Here is a 22,988-nt window from a genome sequence, read left to right as displayed (position 1 = left end):
TTTGTCCATAAGAAATTAAAACAAGGACAGATCATTCTGCTCCGTCAGTTATCAAGATCGGAGCTGATCTTTAACCTTAGCACCATTTTAATGCACAAATCCCGTGCCTCTGGATTCTTTTGATTGAATTACTCATTTTGTAATACACTCTGTGGTCACTTTATTAGATGCGTCCCATGTATATGTTCATGATCTGCTGCTGTAGCTTATCCATTTCAAGGTTCTACATGTTGTGCGTTCATAGATGCTCTTCTGCACACCACCGTTGTAATGTGTGGTTATTGAGTTACTGTCACTTTCCCGTCAGCTGAACTAGTCTGGCCATTCTCCTCTCACCTCTCACATTAATGAGGTGTTTTTGTGCACAGAACTCTTGCTCACAGGATGTTTCTTGTTTTTTGCAGCATTCTCTATAAACTCTAGAGACTGTTGTGTGTGAAAGTCCCAGGAGATCAGCAGCTTCTGAGATACTGAAACTACCCGTCTGACACCCAACAATTGTTCCACAGTCAAAGTCACTTGGATCACTTTTCTTCCCCATTCTGATGTTTGGTGTTAACAACAACTGAACCTCTTGACCATGTCCGCATGCTTTTATACACTGAGTTGCTGCCACATGATTGGCTGATTAGATATTTGCATTAACGAGCAGGTGTGCCTAATAAAGTGGCCACTGATTGTGTATCACCTTATCACAGTCATTGCATATCCATCAAGTGAAAATAATCTGGTGCAATGCAGAAGTCTAGAACATTGACCAATATGGAAGTTAGAAGCCATGATCAAAGCCATGATCTTTATATAGTGTGTAACCATGTGGCTTCTCAGAACTGGTCAGGCTGTGTTTGAAAGGGTGTACTATCAAGCAGTGCATCTATTACAGTACAGAAGTTGTTTGGTACCTAACCATTTGACTGTTTTGACTGTCCACAGTATGTAACTGTAAAGCCTGACCAGGGACAATTGCTAAAGGGGATGTTTATTCCCTACTGCCAAGGCTGTGGAACCCGCCAGTTGGAACAGGCAGTTGGAATCATTGGAGCCGTAATCATGCCACACAATATCTACCTACACTCTGCCTTAGTCAAAGTGAGTATTGTGTGTGTTCACGGGCCTCAAACTGTTCAGTGGTTTATTTCACATTTTAGGCTGTCTGAAGCAGAGTTGCATGGTGGCAAGTTCCTGACCAGCATTTCTTACATTACTAATTTGTCAGCAGTGCTGGGGAAAGTGTGGTCTGGCCTGTATTTCTTTTTGGCCTGGCCTGTCTTGGTACTATTCAGTACATTCACCCTCATGAGGTCATATGTTGAGATAATGAAGTGACAAAAATGCTTCAGCTGACACAGCAAAGGGCTGTTTACATGATTTGGTGTACTTGCAGTTTGGATCTTAGTGCCAAAGCAAAATTCATTTGAACTTGCTCATAAATCAGAGGCCTTTGGGTCCATCTTGTTGTGGCCATCCTCTGAGACTAATCTCTGGTGTATTGGAGATTTTTATAATCAAAATAAATTTAAGGTATCTTGATTTGCCTCACAAAAGTTACCAGTGCAAAGTCAAAGGAAATTTATTATCAAAATACTTGTATGTCACCATATACTACCTTGAGATTCATTTTCCTGCAGGCATTCACAGGAAGGTAATACAATAGAATTTATGAAAAACATAAACAGCCAATGTGCAAAAGAAGACAAATCGTGCAAATAAAAAATAAATAAATAAAACTGAGAACATGAGTTGTAGAGTCCTTGAAAGTGAGTCTGAAAGAATTGCCAACATGAGAAATGAACCAACAGTTGCCCTTAATGTCTTTTGGCACCTGCTGGAGGTGCAGACAGGAGAGCGTAAAGTAAGATCCAACCGTTCACCGGTAAAAGCGTCAAACTCAAGTTGATTGTCATATGCACAAGTAATTGTATGTATACACGCACGCACGCCGCAAATGCAGATGCTGGAAGTCTGCAGAGCAGTTTTGAGCCCCATATCTAAAAAAGATATTCTGGCATTGGAGAGGGTCCAAAGGAGGTTCACAAGAATGATCCCAGGAATGAAAGGCTGGAAACAAAGGAGCTGGTGCATCTCAGCAGGTCAGGCGGCATCTATGGAGCGAAGTTAACAGTCAACATTTCGGGTAGACATACAGATAGATTGGGAAAATCATCCCAGAAGAATTGGGATCTCCCAGGGGCCATCCATTTTAATTTCACTTCCCATTCCGACATGTCAGTCCGTGGCCTCCTCTACTGTCGCGATGAGGCCACACTCAGGTTGGAGGAACAGTACCTTATATTCTGTCTGGGTAGCCTCCAACCTGATGGCATGAACAGCATTCTGGTAATGCCCCCTTCACCAGTCTCTCACCTCATCTCCTTGTCTGCCCATTGCTTCCTTCTGGTGCTCCTGCCCCCTTTTCTTTTTTCCATGGCCTTCTGTCCTCTCCCATCAGTTCTCCATCCCTGTACCTCTTTCCCCAATCAACTTCCCAGCTCTTTACTTCATCCTTCCCCCTCCTGGTTTCACCTATCACCTTGTGTTTCTCTCTTCCCTCCCACCACCTTGTAAACCTACTCCTCACCTTTTTCTCTCCAGTCCTGCTGAAGGGTCTCGGCCCGAAATGTCGACTGTACTTTTTTTCCATAGAGGCTGCCTGGCCTGCTGAGTTCCTCCAGCATTTTGTGTGTGTCGTTCGGCTCCTTTATATGTTGCCATACTTCCCTCTGGTCCTTTTTTCCCCTTATCCCACTAGTCCCCATCACCCTAAACATTAATTGTTCATTTCCCTCTATAGATGCTGTCTGAACAGCTGAATTCCTCAAGATTCTTGCATGTTGCTAACATATGCATAGGTGCAATGAAAAACATACTTGCAGCAGCGTCACAGACACACAGCATCAGATACACAACATTAACAAGTAAAACACAAGTTAAATATAAATTACGCAATAAAGAACACAATTTGAACAATCTATTTTATTGCAAAGTGTTGAAAGTGCTCTGAGTGTTGCCATACCGAGGTAGTGATTGAGATTCAAGTCTCAAATGGCTTAAGGGAAGTAGCTGTCCCTGAACCTGGTGGTGTGGGACATCAAGCTTCCATATCTCCTGCCCAGCGGGAGCTGCAAGAAGATGGAATGGCCCAGATGGTGAGGATATCTACCTGTCATGGTATCTTCCTCAGCTTATACCTCAGAAGCACACTGAGATTATTTAAAATGTCTTTCATTGTTTGAAATGTATTTCATTCAGTTGCTCTCTGAAATGCTGGAACTAATAATCTCTAGCACTCTCTTTTTCTCTCTCTCCTTCAGTCCAGGGACGTGAATCGAGCCAATAAGAAGGAAGTGAGGGAGGCGAATCGTTACTTCTTCATCGAAGCCTGTCTGGCTTTGTTTGTGTCTTTCCTTATTAATGTCTTTGTGGTCTCGGTGTTTGCAGAAGCTTTTTATAATCAGACCAACGCACAGGTGGTAAGTGTGGGAGTGAGCACAAATCCCAGCTCCAACATACCATTCAGCTCAGAAGTAGTGCCTGCCACTTAAGCTGTGCCAATAGTTTCCTCCAGGAGCCGCACTGTCTGATTTCCCCTCTCCCAGTGTCTAACCACAACTTTTAATTTCACAGTAAGGCTATTTCCCTTAACCACCCCATGTATTCTCATTACCCTCCATACTTTCTAATCCCATTCTCCAGACCCTTTATTATCCTACCCAGACACTCTGCTTTCTCTGCCTACCCTCTTATTTCCTTTCACCTTTCATCTCATTCCCTAGAAAATTTAATTCCACTGTTTCCCCTTGTGCCCTACATCCTTTGATATTACACATGGTCCAAGCTCACTCTTCTGACTCCCCAGATAACTTTATATTCCACTCATTCCTATTCCTGTCCTATCACGAGATGTTCAAAATTGCGCGTGACATAACCTCTGGTTACTTTTTGGTCTCTGCACTGCTCCCTGCCACAGCCAGTCTGAGGAACCTGTGGAACAGAGAGGCAGAGTTCAGGTTACTTTAACACTGACATCGCTATTCTCCCTCACTAACGTTTTGAAAGTGATATTGACATTTTTGTATGCACTGTGCATAGCTTGCAGATGCTGTGTGGGGTCAACACTATTCAGTTCCAAAAAGAAATGGTCCTACCCCCCCCCCCCCCCAAAAATTCATTTGCCTGCTTTTTTGTCATTTTACCAACAAACCAATGCCTTATAAAGCCTCAGCATCACATTCTTTTTTTTATATTCTAGTCCTCTCCAAGTGAATGCTAACATTTCATTTGCCTTCCTCACCACCAACTCAACCTGCAAGTTAACCTTTAGGGAATCCTGCACAAGGACTCCCAAGTCCCTTTGCACCTCGGAATTTGAATTTTCTCCCCATTTAGAAAATAGTCGATACTTTTATTCCTTCTACCAAAGTGCGTGACCATACACTTCCCGGCACTGTGTTCCATCTGCCACTTCTTTGCCCACTCTCCTAATCTGTCTAAGCCCTTCTGTAGACTCCCTGCTTCCTCAACACTACCTGCCCCTCCACCTACCTTCATATCATCCACAAACTTGGCCACAAAGCCATCAATTTCATCATCCTAATGATTGACGTATAATGTAAAAAGAAGCGGTCCCAACACAAACCCCTATGGAACACCCTCTATCTCCTTGTGACAGAAGCCAAATTCAAAGTAAGTTTATTATCAAAGTCCCCATACACTACATTGAGCTTCATTTCCTTGTCGGCAGTTCCAGGAAAATAAAGAAATGCAATTGAAACCTACCGAATGTCGAAGGACTAGATAAAGTGGATGTGGAGAGGATGTTTCCTCTGGTGGGGGTATCCAGAACTAGAGGGCACAGCCTCAAAACTGAGGGGTGACCATTTAGAACAGAGATAAGGAGGAATCTTTTTTTTTTGCCAAAGAGTAGTAAATCTGCGGAATGCTTTGCCGCAGACTGCGGCGGAGGCCAAATTGGTTGTTTATATTTAAAGTGGAAGTTGATAGTTCCCTGATCAGTCAGGGCATCAAAGGATATGACGAGAAGACAGGTGTATGGGGTTGAGTGGGATCTGGATGGGCTGAATGGCTTAATTCTGCTCCTGTGTCTTATGGTTTAATATAATTTATGAAAAAAATTATACATAAACAAAGATTAACCAACGTGTTAAAAAAAGACATCATGCAAATAATAAAAAAGAAAATAAATAATACTGACAAAATGAGTTGTAGAGTCCTTGAAAGTGAGTCTGTAGGATGTGGAATTAGTTAGTGTTGAGGTGAGTGAAGTTATCCACACTGGTTCAGGAGCTTGATGGTTGTAGAGTAATAACTGTTCCTGAGCCTGCCGCTGTGGGAACACTCCTTGTAAATGTGCTCAGTGATGGGGACCTTAGTCAGTGACTATTCAGACAAAAGGGCTTCCAGCAGCATGCCAACAGAGGGGATATAGTTAGGAGATAAGTAGAATTTTGCTGTGTTATTGACTTGTGTCTGCCCTTAGTTGAATATATTCAGGAGGCTTAAAAGGTGAATGATAGATATCATAGGCTATGCCTTGTATCTGTCACTGACTTAATTTTTCTGTTTCTTTTTTCTTGAAGCATGAAGTTTGTTTCAACAACAGCAGTCCACATTCCAGTCTCTTCCCTTTGAACAACAAGACTTTAGATGTTGACATCTATAAAGGGGTAAGTGGAGTCGCTCAGAAGTGAGATACAGCATGCTCCCATTGAATCATTCCTTAGCACCGGATGGGGAAAGTGCTATTTGTAAACTGAAAGTCAACAGCAATTATTCTTTCAAATTATACTCTTGCCTTTAAAAAAAATGATGCATTTTACCTTGAGCGTGTTGGGTATTTAATTGAAGTCACCAGGGTGAAAATCAAACTTCCTTGCATGTTAATACAGAACAAAATGTGTATTTTGATCGGAATCCCTGGGCACAGGATGTCCATGTTCATCCAGTCCTCAGGTTGTGTATCATGATCTCTTTGTGTGTCCTTCAATTTCACAAGGACTTTTGTGGATTGAATGGTCCTAATGTTTGGAAATCTCTCCCAGCATCTTTTAAATAATTGTGGCTGGAGGTGTAGAATTAAAGTATGATCATGCCAAGCAGTTAAAATATGATGAGTGAGAACCTGGCTGTACTTAAATCAGTTAATTATCCTTTTCTTTTGATCACAGGGTGTGGTGTTGGGTTGCTATTTTGGTGCTGCTGCTCTATACATCTGGGCCATTGGCATACTGGCTGCAGGTCAGAGTTCAACCATGACTGGAACATACTCTGGACAGTTTGTCATGGAGGTAATTTATAGTTCAGAATTTGTTTTCATTCTGAGACATTTCTTGTTTTTGCACAGACCTGTGTGTATGTTCTGGGAGTATTCAGTGAGCCAGCAAAATTAAGCACCAAGCTAGTCCTCTGTGTGTATCTGGTAGGGAGGTGGGGATGTGTATTGGATTAAAAAATGTGCTGTGGTTGTATGTGATGAGTTGATAACACAAAGATGGACAAGGTGCATCAAAGTAACTGGATATGAAACACTGAGACTTCTTAAAACTAAATAACACGGAGTACACTTGCAGTAATCTATGCAAGTAATCAATAGCAGAGGGGAAAGTAGAAATGAAAAAAAATTGAAAAGAAACTATATTGCAGCTCAAGAGTTTTCATAGTGCAAAATCTGTAAAACTTAACTTAAGAGACAGTAATTTATTTATTGGAGAGTCCAATAGAGCACAGCTTCTACACGTGTGTGTAGGGTGAGTGATGTGTGTGGGGAGTGGTGTGTGTGTGTGTGTGTTTGTCTTGGTGTCTGTTTTGTGTGTGCATGTGTGGTCTGTGTGTGCGGAGTGTGGTGTGTGTGTTCATGTGTATGGGGGGTGTGTCTGTATGTATGTTGTCTCCTTGCCTTCTCTCTGTTCCTCAACCTTGTTTTTTTGCTCTAATGCATAACAAAGTATTATTTTGTTTTACAAGTTCATTAAAGGTTCCCTCTTTAAGGTAGGAAGCAAAATGACGAGAAATTATAGGCCAATTAGTCTAACTTCAGTGGTTGGCAAGATGTTAGCGTTCATGATTGAAACAAAATATCTGCATGTATATCTGAGGATATTTGATGCAATTTTTATGGGAAATGTTTGTATAATGTTGTCTTTTTACACAATATTATGTGGTCTATATCCACACCTGCTGCTTCACCAGTGAATGTCCAAGTTGTTTATCTTGTACAGCTAAATGTGGAATTTTCAGGTTTGGTTTTGCAAGCTTTTCAGACTTTGGATACCTTCTCAGACTATGCACTGGCTGATCTTTCTCCACGTTATCAATGGCTGCACACTTAGTCATAGTCATAGTAGTCATAGTCATGCTTTATTGATCCCGGGGGAAATTGGTTTTTGTTACAGTTGCACCATAAATAATAGTAATAAAACCATAAATAGTTAAATAGTAATATGTAAATTATGCCAGTAAATTATGAAATAAATCCAGGACCAGCCTATTGGCTCAGGGTGTCTGACCCTCCAAGGGAGGAGTTGTAAAGTTTGATGGCCACAGGCAGGAATGACTTCCTATGACGCTCTGTGCTGCATCTCGGAGGAATGAGTCTCCGGCTGAATGTACTCCTGTGCCCACCCAGTACATTATGTAGTGGATGGGAGACATTGACCAAGATGGCATGCAACTTAGACAGCATCCTCTTTTCAGACACCGCCGTCAGAGAGTTCAGTTCCATCCCCACAACATCAGTGGCCTTACGAATGAGTTTGTTGATTCTGTTGGTGTCTGCTACCCTCAGCCTGCTGCCCCAGCACATAACAGCAAACATGATAGCACTAGCCACCACAATAGGGTTTAATTTGTGAAAAGGTGCTGGGGATCTTTCAAGAAATGTTTTTGTCAGAATTATGTTTGCAAACCATGGAACCAGACTTTACTGTACTTTTTCTATGGTGATGGTAAAAAGCATTTACTCTGTAGCTCTGATGTACTTTATCTGCCTCAAAAGTATTTTCAGTTCAATGTACAGAAAATACTCAATCACTGAGCAAGTACTCAAGCTATGTACTTTTCCTCACAGGGCTTCCTGAACTTGACATGGTCTCGCTTTGCTCGTGTTCTCTTCACTCGATCTATTGCTATAATCCCAACACTACTGGTGGCTTTGTTCCGGGACGTTGAAAGTCTGACTGGAATGAATGATTTCCTCAATGTTCTTCAGAGTATGCAGGTGAGGTGATTTACTTTCAAAAAGAAAGTAATAATAACATGCCTTTATAATGTAAAAAATTCAGAAATCAATAGATCCTGGAATGGTTCCAGAGGACTGGAAAATTGATAACATCACTCCACTCTTTAAGGTAGGAAGCAAAAAAACAAGAAATTATAGGCCAATTAGTCTAGCTTCAGTGGTTGGCAAGATGTTAGCGTTCATTTTTAAAGATGAGGGTTCGGGGTACTTGGAGGCACATGATAAAGTAGGCCGTAGTCAGCATGGTTTCCTGAAGGGAAAATCTTGCCTGACAAATCTGTTGGAATTCTTTGAAGAAATAACAGGCAGGCTAGACAAAGGAGAGTCAGTGGATGTTGTTTACTTGGATTTTCAGAAGCCCTTTGACAAGATGCCGCACATGAGACTGCTAAACAGGATAAGAGTACATGGTATTACAGGAAAGCTACTAGCATGGACAAGAAGATTAGCTGAATGGCAGATGGCAAAGAGTGGGAATAAAGGGGGCCTTTTCTGTTTGGCTGCTGGTGATTAGTGGTGTTCAACAGGGGTTGGTGCTGGAACCGAATCTTTTTATGTTGTGGCGAGTTTGTGGGTGATACAAAGATAGGTGGAAGGGTAGGTAGCATTGAGAAAGCGGAGAATTTGCAGAAGGATTTGCACAGGTTTGGAGAGTGGGCAAAGACGTGGCAGATGGAATACATTCTGGGGAAGTATAAGGTCACGCACTTTGGTAGATTAGAAGGAATAAGGTGTAGACTATTTTCTAAACAGGAAGCAAATTCAGAAATCAGAAGTGCAAAGGGACTTGGGAGTCCTAGTACAGGATTCTCTAAAGGTTAACTTGGAGGGTGAGTCAATGGTAAGAAAGACAAATACAATGTTAGCATTCAATTTGAGAGGACTAGAATAGAGGAGCAAGGATGTGATGCTGGGCCTTATAAGGCATTGGTCAGAGCACACTTGGAGTATTGTGAGCAACTTTAGGCCCCATATCTAAGAAACTATGTGCTATCATTGGAGAGGGTCCAGAGGAGGTTCACAATAATGATCCTGGAAATGAAAAGGTTAACATATGAAGGTGTTTGATGGCTCTGGGCCTGTACTCACTGGAATGAGGGAGGATCTCATTAAAACCTTCTGAATATTGATAGGCCTAGATAGAGTAGACTTGGAGAGGATGTTTCCTGTAGTGAGGGAGTCTAAAACCAGAGGGGACAGCCTCAGTATAGAAGGACATCCCTTTAGAAGAGAGACGAGGAGGAATTTCTTTAGGCTGAGGGTTGTGAATCTGTGGAATTTATTGCCACAAATGGCTGCAGAGGCCAAGTCGTTGGGTACACTTAAAGTGGAGGTTGACACGTTCTTGATTAATCAAGTTCCAAGGAGATGGCAAGAGAATGGGGTTGAGAGGGATAATAAATTAGCCATGATCAAATGGTGGAGCAGATTCGATGGGCAGAATAGGCTAATTCTGCTCTTCTGTCTTATCATTTTATGGTCTCCACTTCTCTCACCCATTCAACCCTCACACCCTCTGAACATGCAGCTCTCTCCTCGCCAATCCCAACCCAGTCATCAAACCTGCAGACAGAGACGGAGCCGTTGTAGTCTGGCAGGCTGATCTCGAGCTTGTAGAGACCAGATGACAGTTTGCAGACACCTCCTCTTACCAATCCCTGGACTAAATCCCATCAACAAACAGCAGATTATCATCCCCAGCATTGTCACAAATCTCATTAAATGAGGAGGTCTCCCTTCCACAGCCACCAACCTGATAGTGCTCCAATCCCACGCTTCCCATTCCTTTGTCATTCCCAAAATCCATAAACTGGAGTGCACTGGTTGGCTGATTGTTTTTGCTCTTCCTCTGTCCGGGAGCCACCTGAGGCTCCTGTCTCACCACTTCCCCCTCCTCTATGCTGGCTGTCTCCCCTCTCCGTTCTGCCCTGGTGCAGGGTCTCGACACAAATAATCAAAAATTCCTTCCACCCCCAGATGCTGCTTGGGCCGCTGAGTTTCTCCAGCACTTTGCTTTTAGCTCCAGATTCCAGCATATGCAGTCTCATGTGTCTCAAGCTTAATCACATCCTTCGTATAGGATAGTGACCAGAACGCCACACAACTTTCCAGAAGGAGTTTCACCAATGTCCTACATAGCTGTAACTAGATATAGACACCTCTGCTATGGAGGAGAGTCTCTTACTGTCACCTCTGTCCATGCCCTTCATAATTTTGTTTATCTTAGTCAGGTCCCCCTTGACCTTCTCCACTGCTCACATCATCCAGTCCGTTCTGGGAAACATTCCACACTGGAAAATGCTGTGTCCCAGACAATCTCCTCTGCACCCACTCCGGTGCAGTCACATCTTTCCTCTCCTGTAACTGAGATCTAACCAGTCTTTTATAAAGTTGTCCTGGCTAACGAAAGCAAGTATTCCTTTAGCTTCCTTAATGACCTGAGTGCTATGGGTCACAAAGCTGCTGCCTTACCTCCACAGGGGCCTGGGTTCAGATCTGACCTCTGGCACTATATTGAATTATACGTTCTCCCCGTGATTATGTGGCTTTCTCCAGGTACTCTGGGTAGGAGATTGCCCTTGGTATGTAGATGGCTAGGCGATTCTGGGAATGTAGGGAAAATGAAAGGAAAGGGTTAGTGGGTTTGATTGTCAGCACGGACACAGACCCTCTGACTTATCTACCCGTGTTGCTGCCTTCAGGAATCCTTGGACGTGTACACCAATTTCCCCCTGTTCCTCAGTATTTCCCAGGGCCTTGCTATTCCAGCTGCATTAGTCTTAACCAAAATGCATCACCTCAATTCTTTTCAGAGTTAAGTTCCATCTGCAATTCCTCTACCTTTTTGTTAATCAATGGGTTGATATACCTTTCTGTGGTTAAAGGTTACTCATTATCAGAAACACCACCGTTCAAGGGCAGTGTGTTTACTTCAGTGGTATATGTGTAATTCTGGTTTATTGACAATGGCACTGTCCCCAGCTCGAACAAATAATCTTTCAACTCTCTGCAGCTGCCGTTTGCGTTGATCCCGATATTGACATTTACCAGTATGACCTCAATAATGCAGGACTTCGTCAACGGTCTGTAAGTAGACTGAACAGAATGCTCATCTTTTTCATTTGTGCCTTGTAATGGAGAATTCCAAATTTCATACACACTCAGTGGCTGCTTTATTAGGTACAGGAGTGGAACCCAGTGTAGTCTTCTAATGCTGTAGCCCATCCACTTCAAGGTTCCACGTGTTGTGCGTTCAGAGATGCTCCTCTGTCCACCACTGTCAGTTATTTGAGTTACTGTTGCTTTCCTGTCATCTTGAACCAGTCTGGCCATTCTACGCTGACCTCTCATTAACAAGGCATTTTCGCCTGCAGAACTGCCACTCACTGGATGTTTTGTTTGTCACACCAATCTCTGTATATTCTGAGACTGTTGTGTGTGAAAATCCCAGGAGATCAGCAGTTTCTGAGGTACTCAAACCACCCCGTCTGGCACCAGCAATCATTCCACAGTCACTTAGATCACATTTCTTCCCCATTCTGATGTTTGGTCTGAACAACTGAACCTCTTGACCATGTCTGCATGCTTTTATGCATGAGTTTGATTGGCTCATTAGATATTCACATTAATAAAGCAGGTGTACAGAAGGTACCTAATAAAGTGGCCACTGAATGTATATCTTCAAGTGGATTCCAGCCATAACCCACTTCTGATCTTCTGCTGCAAAGCTGCTAACCTATGAGTCAGTACATCATGCAACAAGTGACATAGTTAACTGCCAGAATCAAAAGGTAAATGCACTACTGCTTCAGGGATTACATCTGATTCTAATTTTAGGGTCTTGCAAAGGATGTCACAGTGGCACAGCTATAGAGACCTAGGTTAAATCCTGATCTGTTTGTGTAGAGTTTGAACACTGCGGTTCCCCCAGGGAGCTCCACTATTTGCTCCGCTATGCTGCTCATGTACAGATTAGCATTCACCAGTAAAACTAGACGATTCTGGGCAACGTTCTCAGTGTGATTACCCATGGGTCACGTTGAGATCTTTAAGGATTGCCCAACACATCTTAAACTGGGTGCTTCTTAAAAAGCTGTAAAGTTCAGAATTTGGTGAAAAGGAAAGGAGCCACGTGTCTCCAATGCTCAGTGAGTTGTGTAAACTTGAGGCAGTAAGAATTGAAGATCTTATTCAGTGTTAGAGCTCTTAGAACAGAATAGTACATTACAGGCATAGGCCCCTTGGCCCACATAGTTCCATGTACTGATTCATGTTCTAAGCTCATCATCCTTAACCATAACGTTCCTATTGTTAAAATAAACGCTCAACCCCTTCTAACAGCGTAGAGAAACCGGGATCTTGGAGTTCATGAGCACAGAGTCCTCAAGGTGCAGAGCAGAATGATAAGGTGGTTCAGGAGGTGGATGGGACCCTGATCTTCATTGACTGAGGCACAGAATATGGGAGCAGGGAGGCTGTGCTGTGTCTGGATAACACATTGGTGAGGACACAGCAAATTCATTGGGATAGGTCTGGTCACCATGCTGTGAGAGCACCGGAGAAGGTGCAGAGGGGATTCACCAGGATGTTGCCAGGGTTAGGGTTATGAGGAGAGGCTATCAAAACTGGGGCTGTGCTCTTTGAAACAGAGGAGACCAAGGGGAGATTTTATTAAGATAATAAAGTAAGTTTCAGTGTTATTCATGATCTGGTGAAAAGGTGCTGAAAGGAATCCATTTGGCCAATAAAATGCTGGCCCTGTTTGGAGAGAGCAGTGGGTAGAAGATGTGCTGTAGCTACAACAAGTCCTGGTCAGCCCACATTGGAGTGTGGCGAGTACCTTGGAGGAAAATATTGGCTTATGATTGAGGGCAATGTTGACTATCAGAATGAAACCTACACAAGTCGTAATCATAGTTATACTGCACAGAAAGAGGTTCTTCAGGCCAACTGGTCCATACTGACCAAGATGCCTTCCTGAGCTAGTCCTATTTGTCTGCACTTGTCCAAAATCCCTCTAAAGCTTTCCTATCCATGTCCTAATGTCTTTTAAATCTCAACCACTTCCTCTGGCAACTCATTCAACATATGGTCACCCCTCAACCTCCTACACTCCAGGAGTTTAAAAAAAACAACCCATCCGGCCTCTCTTTATAACTCAGGCCAAGTGGGATTACAAAATTAGGTCAGTTTTCCCTGGAATGTACAAGATTGTGGTGGTCAGTCAGCCATTGCGAGACTGGAGGCTGAAACAAACTACAAGGGCTTACTTGTCTGCTTGGGTCCACATGTTCCCTCCCAGCACGAAGCAGAGCAACTTCGTAATGTGTCCGCAAAGTTGCAGTGGCTACAGAACTGTGATAAAGTAGAATTATTTTTGTATAGATTGAAATGAGCGAGAGGAGTCCCGGAAAAACTTGCAAGAGCTTGCTGTCCAGCAGTGAGGGGAGAAAGTTGGATGTGGTACTGGGGAACAATGGGGCAGATGGAACAGTTTGGTGGGAAATCACCTCAGGAAGAGTGAGCATCTGACTGTTGGGTGTAGACTAGCTAGCAAAGGTTGAATAACCTTTGGAGGGACAACTTCAGCAAGCTGGAAAGGGCTCTGGTCCTGGAGAATTATAATTGAACAGTACTGAAGGAAGTGGTTCACATCCTTACCGAGGGGAAATGAAGGGCTTTGACAGCTGGATTTAGAGGTTAAAGTTAGGCAGCAAAAAGAGATTAAGGCATTTGAAACTCTCATAATGCAGGTAGTTTCCATAACACTAATCCTGCCCGAAGTGATGGTAGAGGCAGATACATTAGGGGCTTTTAAGAAATTCTTAGATATGCACATGGATGATAGAACTATTGAGGACTATGTAGGAGGGAAGGGTTAGATTGATCTTGGAATAGGTTAAAGGTCAGCACAACATAAGACATAGGAGCAGGATTGGCCATTCCATCATGGTTGATTTATTATCCCTCTCAACCCCACTTTCCTGCATTCTCCCCAACATCATGGGCTAAAGTGCCTGCACTGTGCTGTAATGTTCTACCCTCTATTCTCTGTTCAGATTGTTCCAATGGAATTGATCGATTAGGGATCACCATTTGTGTTACACAGGATGCATTGACTACAGCACAATCGGGAAAATCTTTTTTAAATAACTGCTTTGAAGGCAACTGCTGCCTGTAGTTGTGATGCAACTTCTGGTAATACGAGTTTCCTGAGGAGTGTAAATATCACATCATAGCAGAACTACCTGTATAGTGAAGGAACACACATCAAAGTTGCTGGTGAATGCAGCAGGCCAGGCAGCATCTCTAGGAAGAGGTACAGTCGATGTTTCAGGCCGAGACCCTTCGTCAGGACCCTGTACCTCTTCCTAGAGATGCTGCCTGGCCTGCTGATTTCACCAGCAACTTTGATGTGTGTTGCTTGAATTTCCAGCATCTGCAGAATTCCTCATGTTTACGTGTATAATGAAGGACCAGGTTGATTAAAGTACAGAGGGAATCTGAGAAAGAGAATAACGGAGGCTAAGAAACACAAAAGAAGATTAGCAGCTAACACAAGAGTATACAAAGTGTATTCTAAACACATAAAGGTTAAGACGTTTAGATAAAGGCTGAGGCTGGTTAAGGGACATAAAAGGACAAGACTCCAGTGTGTGTTACTGACTGAGCACTGTGCATCTGTCCTCACTAGATGGCGCAGGCGAGGCACAGTGACACTACAGGCAGCAAACAAAACTACTAAATATTCTATTAATTATATTTTTTCTGGACTACGATCACTGTAATCCTCAGCCTGTAATTTCCTTTCGGGAGTTGTGCTTTTGAACCATCTGTGTGCCTGGCGTTTTTGTGGTATCTTGAAGGATTCAGCAAATTGAACTCTTAAGAATGCAGGTGCAGCCGTGGCAGCCATTTCTGGAGCGGCCTTGGGCCGAGACTGAAACCTTGGGTCAGATCAAAGTTGCAGAGCCTGGGCCCAAGAGCTGAAAATGGACTGACGTTTAGCCGAGCCAGATTAAAAAGAGGGTGGGTGTGGTGCCAAGCTGAGTGAGTGAGCGAGAACATGGCAGAAGGACACCTGACAAGCAGAGTGATTTTGAAATGGCGAGGGGTAGGGAATATTGGTTTTGAGAGGGATTTGGAGTGCTATTAGACCAGTCACTGAAAGGTGCCACACAAGTGCAGCAAGCAATTCAGAGGACAAATGGTACGGAGGCTTTCTGTCAAAAGAGGATTTGAGAGCAAGCGTAAAGGTGGCTTACTGCAGCTATTCAGGGCCTTGATGAGACCATACCTAGGATCTAGTTGCCATCAGAAGCTGGTTCCAGGTTTGTTGTATAAAGAGTGATCGAGAAGATTAGGCTCGTGTTCTCTCGTGTTTTGAAGAATAATTGAAGAAACCTTTGAAACTTGCCAGATTCCATCCCCCCTCTTTAAGAGAACATGAGGGGGAACTTAGAGCGCGGTGAGAATGTGGAACAAGCTGTCAGCAGAAGTGGTGAATGCGGGTTTGATTTCAATTTGTAAGAGAAGTTTTGATAAGTCCATAGCTGAGAGGGGTGTGGAGGGCTATGGTCCAGGTGTGGGTCAATGGGACTTAGAGCAGAGTAACGGTTCAGCTTGGACTAGTTTCTGTGTTGTAGTGCTCTGTGATGCTATGACACTTCTTGAAGGTGGCACAGACAAAAAGGATGTTTCCCTGGCTGAAGAATGCAGAACAAGGGACCTCAGTGTCAGAATAAGGTCAAACCATTTGGGGTGAAATGAGCAATTTCCTCAGAGGGGCATTGCCTACTGGATTCATTCAACACTGAGATCAGTAAATTTCTGAATACTAGGGGAGTCAAGGTATATGGTGAAAGGCAAAAAATGGACCGATAATGGGCAGTGCAGGCTCATGGGGCCTGATAGCCTTGGGTCTCAGATTGGAAATGTATAGAGTCATAGAGTGATAGAACTATACAGCACAGGAACAGGCTTTTCTGTTCATCTCGTCCATGCTGACCAAGTTGTCCAACTGAGCTGGTCCCATTTTCCCACCTTTAGCCCGTATCCCTCTAAGCATTACTTACCCAAGTACCTGTCCAAATGTCTCTTAAATGTTGTAATTGTACCCTTGTCCACTACTTCCTCTGGCACCTCCATATAACGTCATCTCTCTGGAAAAACTTGTCCCTCGGGTCCTCTTTAAATCTTTCCCCTCTCACCTTAAACGTACCCTCTAGTTTTGGACTCCCCTACACTGGGGAAAAGACTTTGGCAAGTCATCTTTTCTATGCCCCTCACCTTAATCTTATGATCCCATCAGGGTGAAAGCTGGAAGGTTCCAGTATCCAGTGCAGTTAGGATAGGTGATTCTGTCTTTAAAGTAAACATAGGGGAGAGAGTAAAACACCAATTCCCATCCTTAGCATTAATTATTTCTGCAACTCTGTAGATTTTGTCTTGTCTGTCTGATTTTGATATGTTCCATTGTTAATATCTTCAGGGTAATTACCATTGTTTTTTTTTCCCCAGGGCATGGAAGATTGGTGGTGGAGTAGTCATTTTTATCGTCTGTGCCATTAATATGTATTTTGTAATAGTTTACGTTTCGAGCCTGGGACACGTGGTACTTTACCTGGTGGCGGCCTTCATTTCACTTGCATACTTGAGTTTTGTTGCTTACCTGGTAAGTTCTGGAAGAAATTCTGCTTAATCTCCTTCCTGATATCTTATAATTAATGAAAGGAGTTGCCATTCTCGCTCAGTCATCTTGTGCTCTGAACCAGACTGGAAAGTCCAGATTTAATTGGGCGTAACTTCAAAACGTTTGCAGATATTTTGTAAATGTTGTGAAAAATGAATACAAGAAACATCTCCAGGTGACATGGATGAGTGAACTGGGCATAAACAGCGTTTACATTTCAGAGAAGTGCACTCAGTGGCCACTTTATTATGTATACCTGCATACCTACTCATTAATGCAAATGTCTAATCAGCCAATCATGTGGCCACTCAATGCGTAACATGGTCAAGAGGCTCAGTTGTTCAGACCAAACATCAGAATGAGGAAGAAATGTGACCTGAGTGACTTTGACCGTGGACTGATTGTTGATGCCAAACGGGTTGGTTTGAGTATCTCAGAAACTGCTGATCTCCTGGGATTTTTACACACAACAGTCTCTAGAGATTACAGAGAATGTACGAAAAGCAAAAAACATCCAGTGAGTGTCAGTTCTGTGGGTGAAAATGCCTTGTGAATGAGAGAGGTCAAAGGAGAATGGCCAGACTGGTTCAAGCTGACAGGAAGGAGACAGGAACTCAAGTATCGAACCTTGAAGTGGATGGCCACTGAGTGAATAAATTAATGGATTTGAAGTCGGAACTAATTAAGAAAGCTGTTTTGGAGGAAAAATAAACCTTAGTATGGTTAAGGACCTAGGTATTATTTAGAGAGGAACTGCCTACAGATGCTTACTGATTATGGTACACCTCTATATTTCAAGAATGGAAGTTCAGTGAGGTCAGGCAGCATCTGTAGAGAGGGAATCAGCTAATGTTGCAAGTGGATAAGTCACCTGCACTAGATGGACTACACCCCAGGGTTCTGAAAGAGATTGTGGAGGCACTAGTTATGATCTCTCAATAGTCCGGCGGACTGGAAAATTGCAAATGTCACTCCACTCTTGAAGAAGGCAGGGAGGTAGGAAATTATAGGTCAGCTAGCCTGACTTCAGTGGTTGGGAAGATGCTGGAGTCCATTATTAAAGATGCGGTTTCGGGGTACTTAGAGCACATGGCCGCAGTCAGCATGGTTTCCTTAAGGGAAAATCTTGCCTGACAAATCTGTTGGAATTCTTTGAAGAAATAGCAAGCAGGATAGACAAAGGAAAATTGATTGATGTTGTGTGCTTGGATTTTCAGAAGCCTTTTGACAACATGCCATACGTGAAGTTGCTTAGCAATATAAGAGCCCATGTTATTACAGAAAAGCTACTAGCATGGCTAGAACATTGGCTGATTGGCAGGAGGCAATGAGTGGGGAAAAAAGGGAGCCTTTTCTGGCTGGCTGCAGGTGACCAGTGATTTTCTGCTGGGGTCCGTGTTGGGACCGCTTCTTTTTATGTTGTATGTCAATGATTTGGATGATGGAATTGATGGCTTTGTGGCCAAGTTTATGGACGTGTAAAGATAGGTGGAGGGGCAAGTGGGATACAGTGTTTGGAAGTTTATAGTCATACAATTCGGTAGAAGGAATAAAGGTATAGACTATTTTCTATATGGGGAGAAAATTCAAAAATCTGAGGTGCAAATGTACTTGGGAGTCCTTGTGCAGGATTCCCTAAAGGTTAATTTGCTGGTTGAGTCAGTAGTGAGAAAGGCAGATTCAATGTTAATATTCATTTTGAGCAGATTAGAATATAAAAGCAAGGATGTAATGCTGAGGCTTTATAAGGCACTGGTGAGGCCTCACTTGGAATATTGTGAGCAGTTTTGGGCTCCTTGTCTCAGAAAGGATGTGCTGACATTGGAGAGGGTTCAGAGGAGGTATATGAGAATGATTCCAGGAACAAAAGGCTCATCATATAAGGAGCATTTGAAGGCTTACTGGAATTTAGAACAATGGGGGCGGGGGGGGGGAGCGGAATCTCATTGAAACCTATTGAATGTTGAAAGGCCTAGATAGATTGGATGTGGAGAGAATGTTTCCTATAGTGAGGGAGTCTAGTACCAGCGGGCACAGCCTCAGAATTGACAGACATTCATTTAGCACGGAAATAAGGAGAAATTTCTTTAGCCAGAGGGTGGTGAATCTGCAGAATTTGTTGCCACGGGTGATGGTGGAGGCCAAGTCATTGGGTGTATTTAAGGCAGAGATTGATAGATTCTTGATAAGTCAGGACGTGATAGGTTACAGGGAGAAGGCAGGAAAATGGATCAGCCATGATGAAATGGTGGCACAGACTCACTGGGCTGAATGACCTAATTCTGCTCCTATGTCTTATGGTCTTGGGGATGATCTTCCATCAGAGTGGGAAAAAGACAGAAATTAGGCAAAGTAGGATGGGGCAGAGAGAACTAGAGAGAAATTAGAGGTGGGCTGGAGCCTAGCAAAGACGATCGTTCAAGTGGTGGTAGGTCCCAGATTCCACAGCCTTTTCAGAGAGAAATTTGGGTGGAGAGTTTCTGCAGTACCAGACACCCACCAAACAAATGCACAAACTACTGTGGGCTGGGTGTCATATTCCTGAACTGTGGATGCACGATAGGCGAATCTAAGAGCCATAGAACTTAGAACAGTACACCACACAGACAGGCCTTTCGGCCCACCATATCGCTGCTGACCATGTTGCCAATTTGCGCATCTGCTGAACATGGTCTATTCTCCCCCATTCCTCTGCCTGAACATGTCTGTTTAAATGTCTCTTAAATATTGCTATTATATATGTCTCCCCACCTCCCTGGCAACACGTTCCAGGCACCCATCACTCTCTTTTTTAAATAAGCTTCCCCTGCATATCTCTTAAACATTCCCCCTCTCATCTTAAGTCTATGCCTCTCAAAACTCTATAAACTTTCTATCAGTTAACCTCCGATGCTCCAGAAAAAACAACCCAAATTTGGACCTATCTTTCCTAGCTCATGCCCTCTAATCCAAGCAACAACTTGGTGAAACTCTCCTGCACTTTCTCCAAAGTCTCCACACCCTTCCTGTAACGGAGCGACTAGAACTGCACACAGCACTCCAGGCGTGGTCTACCCAAAGTTTATTTAGCTTCGGTTTGGCTTGTCGCCCTTTATGTTCAATATCCCAACTGATGAAGGCAAGTATGTTTTACACCACCTGTCCACACGTGTTGCTAATGTCAGGGAACTATGGACTTGCACCCTGAGTTCTCTGTGTACGTCAATAAGCCTTCTTTATTTTCTGTATAATATCCTCATACATTTGACCTCTTAGAGTGCAATGCCTCACACTTGTCCAGATTAAACTCCATCTGCCATTGCTTTGTCTATATTTCTAACTGGGCTATATCATGCTGAATCCTTTGACAACCTTCCTCACTTCCTACAACTCCGCCACTTTTTGTATCATCTTCAAACTTCCTACTCAAGCCACCCTCGCTTTTGCCCCAGTCTCTTATATACTACATATCAAGGCCTGCAAGCGCTCCTTTCACGTATCTCGCTTGGCACGTTGGCAAATTCAGAACAGACTTTGCTCTTTGGTGAGGGCAGTGAGTTTGGACTTTAAAGATTCTCGCCCATGTAGCACACAGAAAATCTCTCTCATGACTTGCCAATGGTTAATCAAACTGACTACTGTTTCTTGTCTCTGCAGGTTTGGTATTGTTTTGTCTCACTGGGAGTCACCACCTTGAACTGCGGACGCACGGTAAGCAGCAGTGGTGCTGTGCTTATAGAAGAGCAAAGCGAGTATGAGAATTAACCAGAGAAAGTTCCTTTCTGTGCCCCATGTCAACACACTGAGACCTAGCTTTATTGAATTGTGCTCTGAACACCAGTCCTTAGCGAGCCACGTGAAAACTGTTCCAATCTAGGCTTTCTCCAGAAGGCGTTTAATCAGATTTTTACAATATTAGGTAGCATTTATAAGTGTTTAGAATTATAATTTTAAATTAGAAGCTTTAAGTGCTGATTTATCACCACTTTTATATTTGAATTTTGACAGCCTGTTGGTACTGGATTGATCAGATGTTCTTCCTCTGACCATGTGTCAGGTACTTGACAAGGATTCCAACTACAAATGTATTTTTATGGGTGTGTGCAGCTATAATTAAAATGTAGAAGTTTTGCTGCTAACAATCTGTACTGTTTTTAAATGAAATGATTTTATATATAAAATAATCAATGTGTGTGCCACCAGACTGGGCATTTTGTTGGGCCAACACTTGGAGTGGGCCTCTCTTCAGATCATTGTCCTGATGTACGTTATGCTTCTCTTCGCCATTCTGTTGAGATACCAGCCTCCTGCGGGGAGGCAGCGGAGATGCCCTCGCCCTCCACAGCCCAACGAGAAATACACTGAACAATGTCACTCAGTTGGAACTGCACCAACACCATGACAGGAGTTCGGCGATGCACTGCTGTGCAACACCTCCTGTAGGTCATATCTCAACTAAGTTTACAGATGGTATTTCATGGAATGTGTGTTTGATCTCAAATAAAAAGAGAATCAAAATTTAACTCAGTAAAAGGACCATACTCCTTAATTTACTCACTAGATCAAGGATCGTATTTAAAACATGCTATCCTGATGCCCTTCATAGGCAGACCAGCCAAATTAGAGAAGTCCCATCACTGATACCAATATTAATATACCCAAATGAAGTGCCTCCGTGACTAAAATCAAGACACCTTAAATCGCAATGCCTCATAATCTTGACACTGAGCTCAATCCCATCAAACTCAAATGAAACAGGAGTGAATGAGCAACACAGGCAAAAAGCTGAAAGAACTCAGCAGGTCAGACAGCATCTATGGAGGGAAATGGGTAGTTGGCATTTCGGTTTAAGACCCTTCATTTGGAACAAATGAATATCTTGCCCTGCTAAAATCATCCAGGTTCCTGATAAACACAATGGGGATCTGGGTCAACAATTCAGGGGCATTCAGTTCCCCGTCAAGTATAAAAGGCCATGATTAGCATGTATAGGTAGATTCAAAGTCTTTTTAATAGGTCCCATAATGACCTTGTCTGTGGTGACACCTCGTTTAACATGAAGGTGTAATATATCAACATATCATAATGCCCTCAAAGCTCTCTAACTTCGGCCTAGGTTTCAACCTGGCCTTGCCTTAAACTCAAAGACTACTATCAACTTTCCAATAGGGTCCTCACTGCAGACATCCGATCAGTGTTAGCACCTGGGTACTTGTCCTAACACTCTGATGTTCAGAAAGTAGTTTCAGCATGCTGACCCAGCGAATGGCTTTCCTTCTCTTTTCTCCTTCCACACCTACTTTCATGTGTGTCTGTTGAGCTCTCCTTGGGTTGTTTGATGATGAAAGGCAGCCCAGCCAAGCCTGGTGCTGTCTGTGTCAAAATGAGTGTGTCTCTGTAAGATTGATTGCCAGTATTATGACCATGTTTGTAATGGCACTTTTTCTGTGGGGACGATGACCAACACAAAGAATTTGCAGGTCCTCTTGGGAACTGTCTGTTCCAAATATGCATTTGTGTCTCTGTTCTTATTCAGAGTACTTTGTTCTAAATGCAATGCTGGGGCGTGGACTGAGGTGTGTACAAACCTCTGCATAAAAGTGCAAGTGCAAAGCTGTACGTAAAGGAGATGCATGATAGATTGAACAATTCGAACTGTGAGCTGTCAAACTGAAGAAGGCATCAAAACCAACTTGTGAAAGTCACTGCCCTGGTTGCAAAGCCTGAGTTGAAGAATTTTACGCAAGGTCCCATGAAAGTCTACAAGTGCATTTCCATCAATCTATTGTCACATTAAATAGCATAAAATTAATTTTGAAAAATTGGGATTTTTATTGCTTGGAGAAAATTCTTGCTTTCATTCCCTTGATGTATTATGCCATTTCAGTGTCTCCTATTTCTCTCTGCACCTGTACATGCAGCCTGTAAATAAATCTGTTTTATCTGTATGCTTTGGTCTGACAGCGTTCTGTTTTTTCCACCACAAGGCCGAGTCGAGACAACATGAACATTCGCATTAGGTCACATCAACACTGTTCTTGTGGGAGCAACTCTTGATCTAGA

The 22,988-nt window shown here is 43.1% G+C and overlaps 1 protein-coding gene across 5 annotated transcripts in view; it reads left to right on the top strand.

Annotated features, from left to right (window-relative positions):
* The window catches only part of slc11a2 (solute carrier family 11 member 2), a 120,403-nt gene that overhangs the window by 83,739 nt on the left and 13,676 nt on the right, over positions 1 to 22,988 (top strand). For 4 of the 5 annotated variants that reach the window (XM_063037093.1, XM_063037092.1, XM_063037094.1 and 1 more), the window contains exons 9-16: positions 934 to 1,089; positions 3,312 to 3,470; positions 5,598 to 5,684; positions 6,186 to 6,305; positions 8,084 to 8,233; positions 11,268 to 11,341; positions 16,775 to 16,928; positions 20,583 to 20,636. In XM_063037093.1, coding sequence (XP_062893163.1) covers positions 934 to 1,089; positions 3,312 to 3,470; positions 5,598 to 5,684; positions 6,186 to 6,305; positions 8,084 to 8,233; positions 11,268 to 11,341; positions 16,775 to 16,928; positions 20,583 to 20,636 — 954 coding nt within the window. Of the gene's footprint in view, positions 1 to 933; positions 1,090 to 3,311; positions 3,471 to 5,597; positions 5,685 to 6,185; positions 6,306 to 8,083; positions 8,234 to 11,267; positions 11,342 to 16,774; positions 16,929 to 20,582; positions 20,637 to 20,933; positions 20,999 to 22,988 lie in introns of those variants that run through there. The other variant, XM_063037095.1, reaches the window with a different exon arrangement.

The sequence above is a fragment of the Mobula hypostoma genome, chromosome X1 (genome assembly GCF_963921235.1).
Source record: "Mobula hypostoma chromosome X1, sMobHyp1.1, whole genome shotgun sequence".
Taxonomy (NCBI): Eukaryota; Metazoa; Chordata; class Chondrichthyes; order Myliobatiformes; family Myliobatidae; genus Mobula; species Mobula hypostoma.
This window is presented reverse-complemented; position numbering and strand designations above follow the sequence as displayed.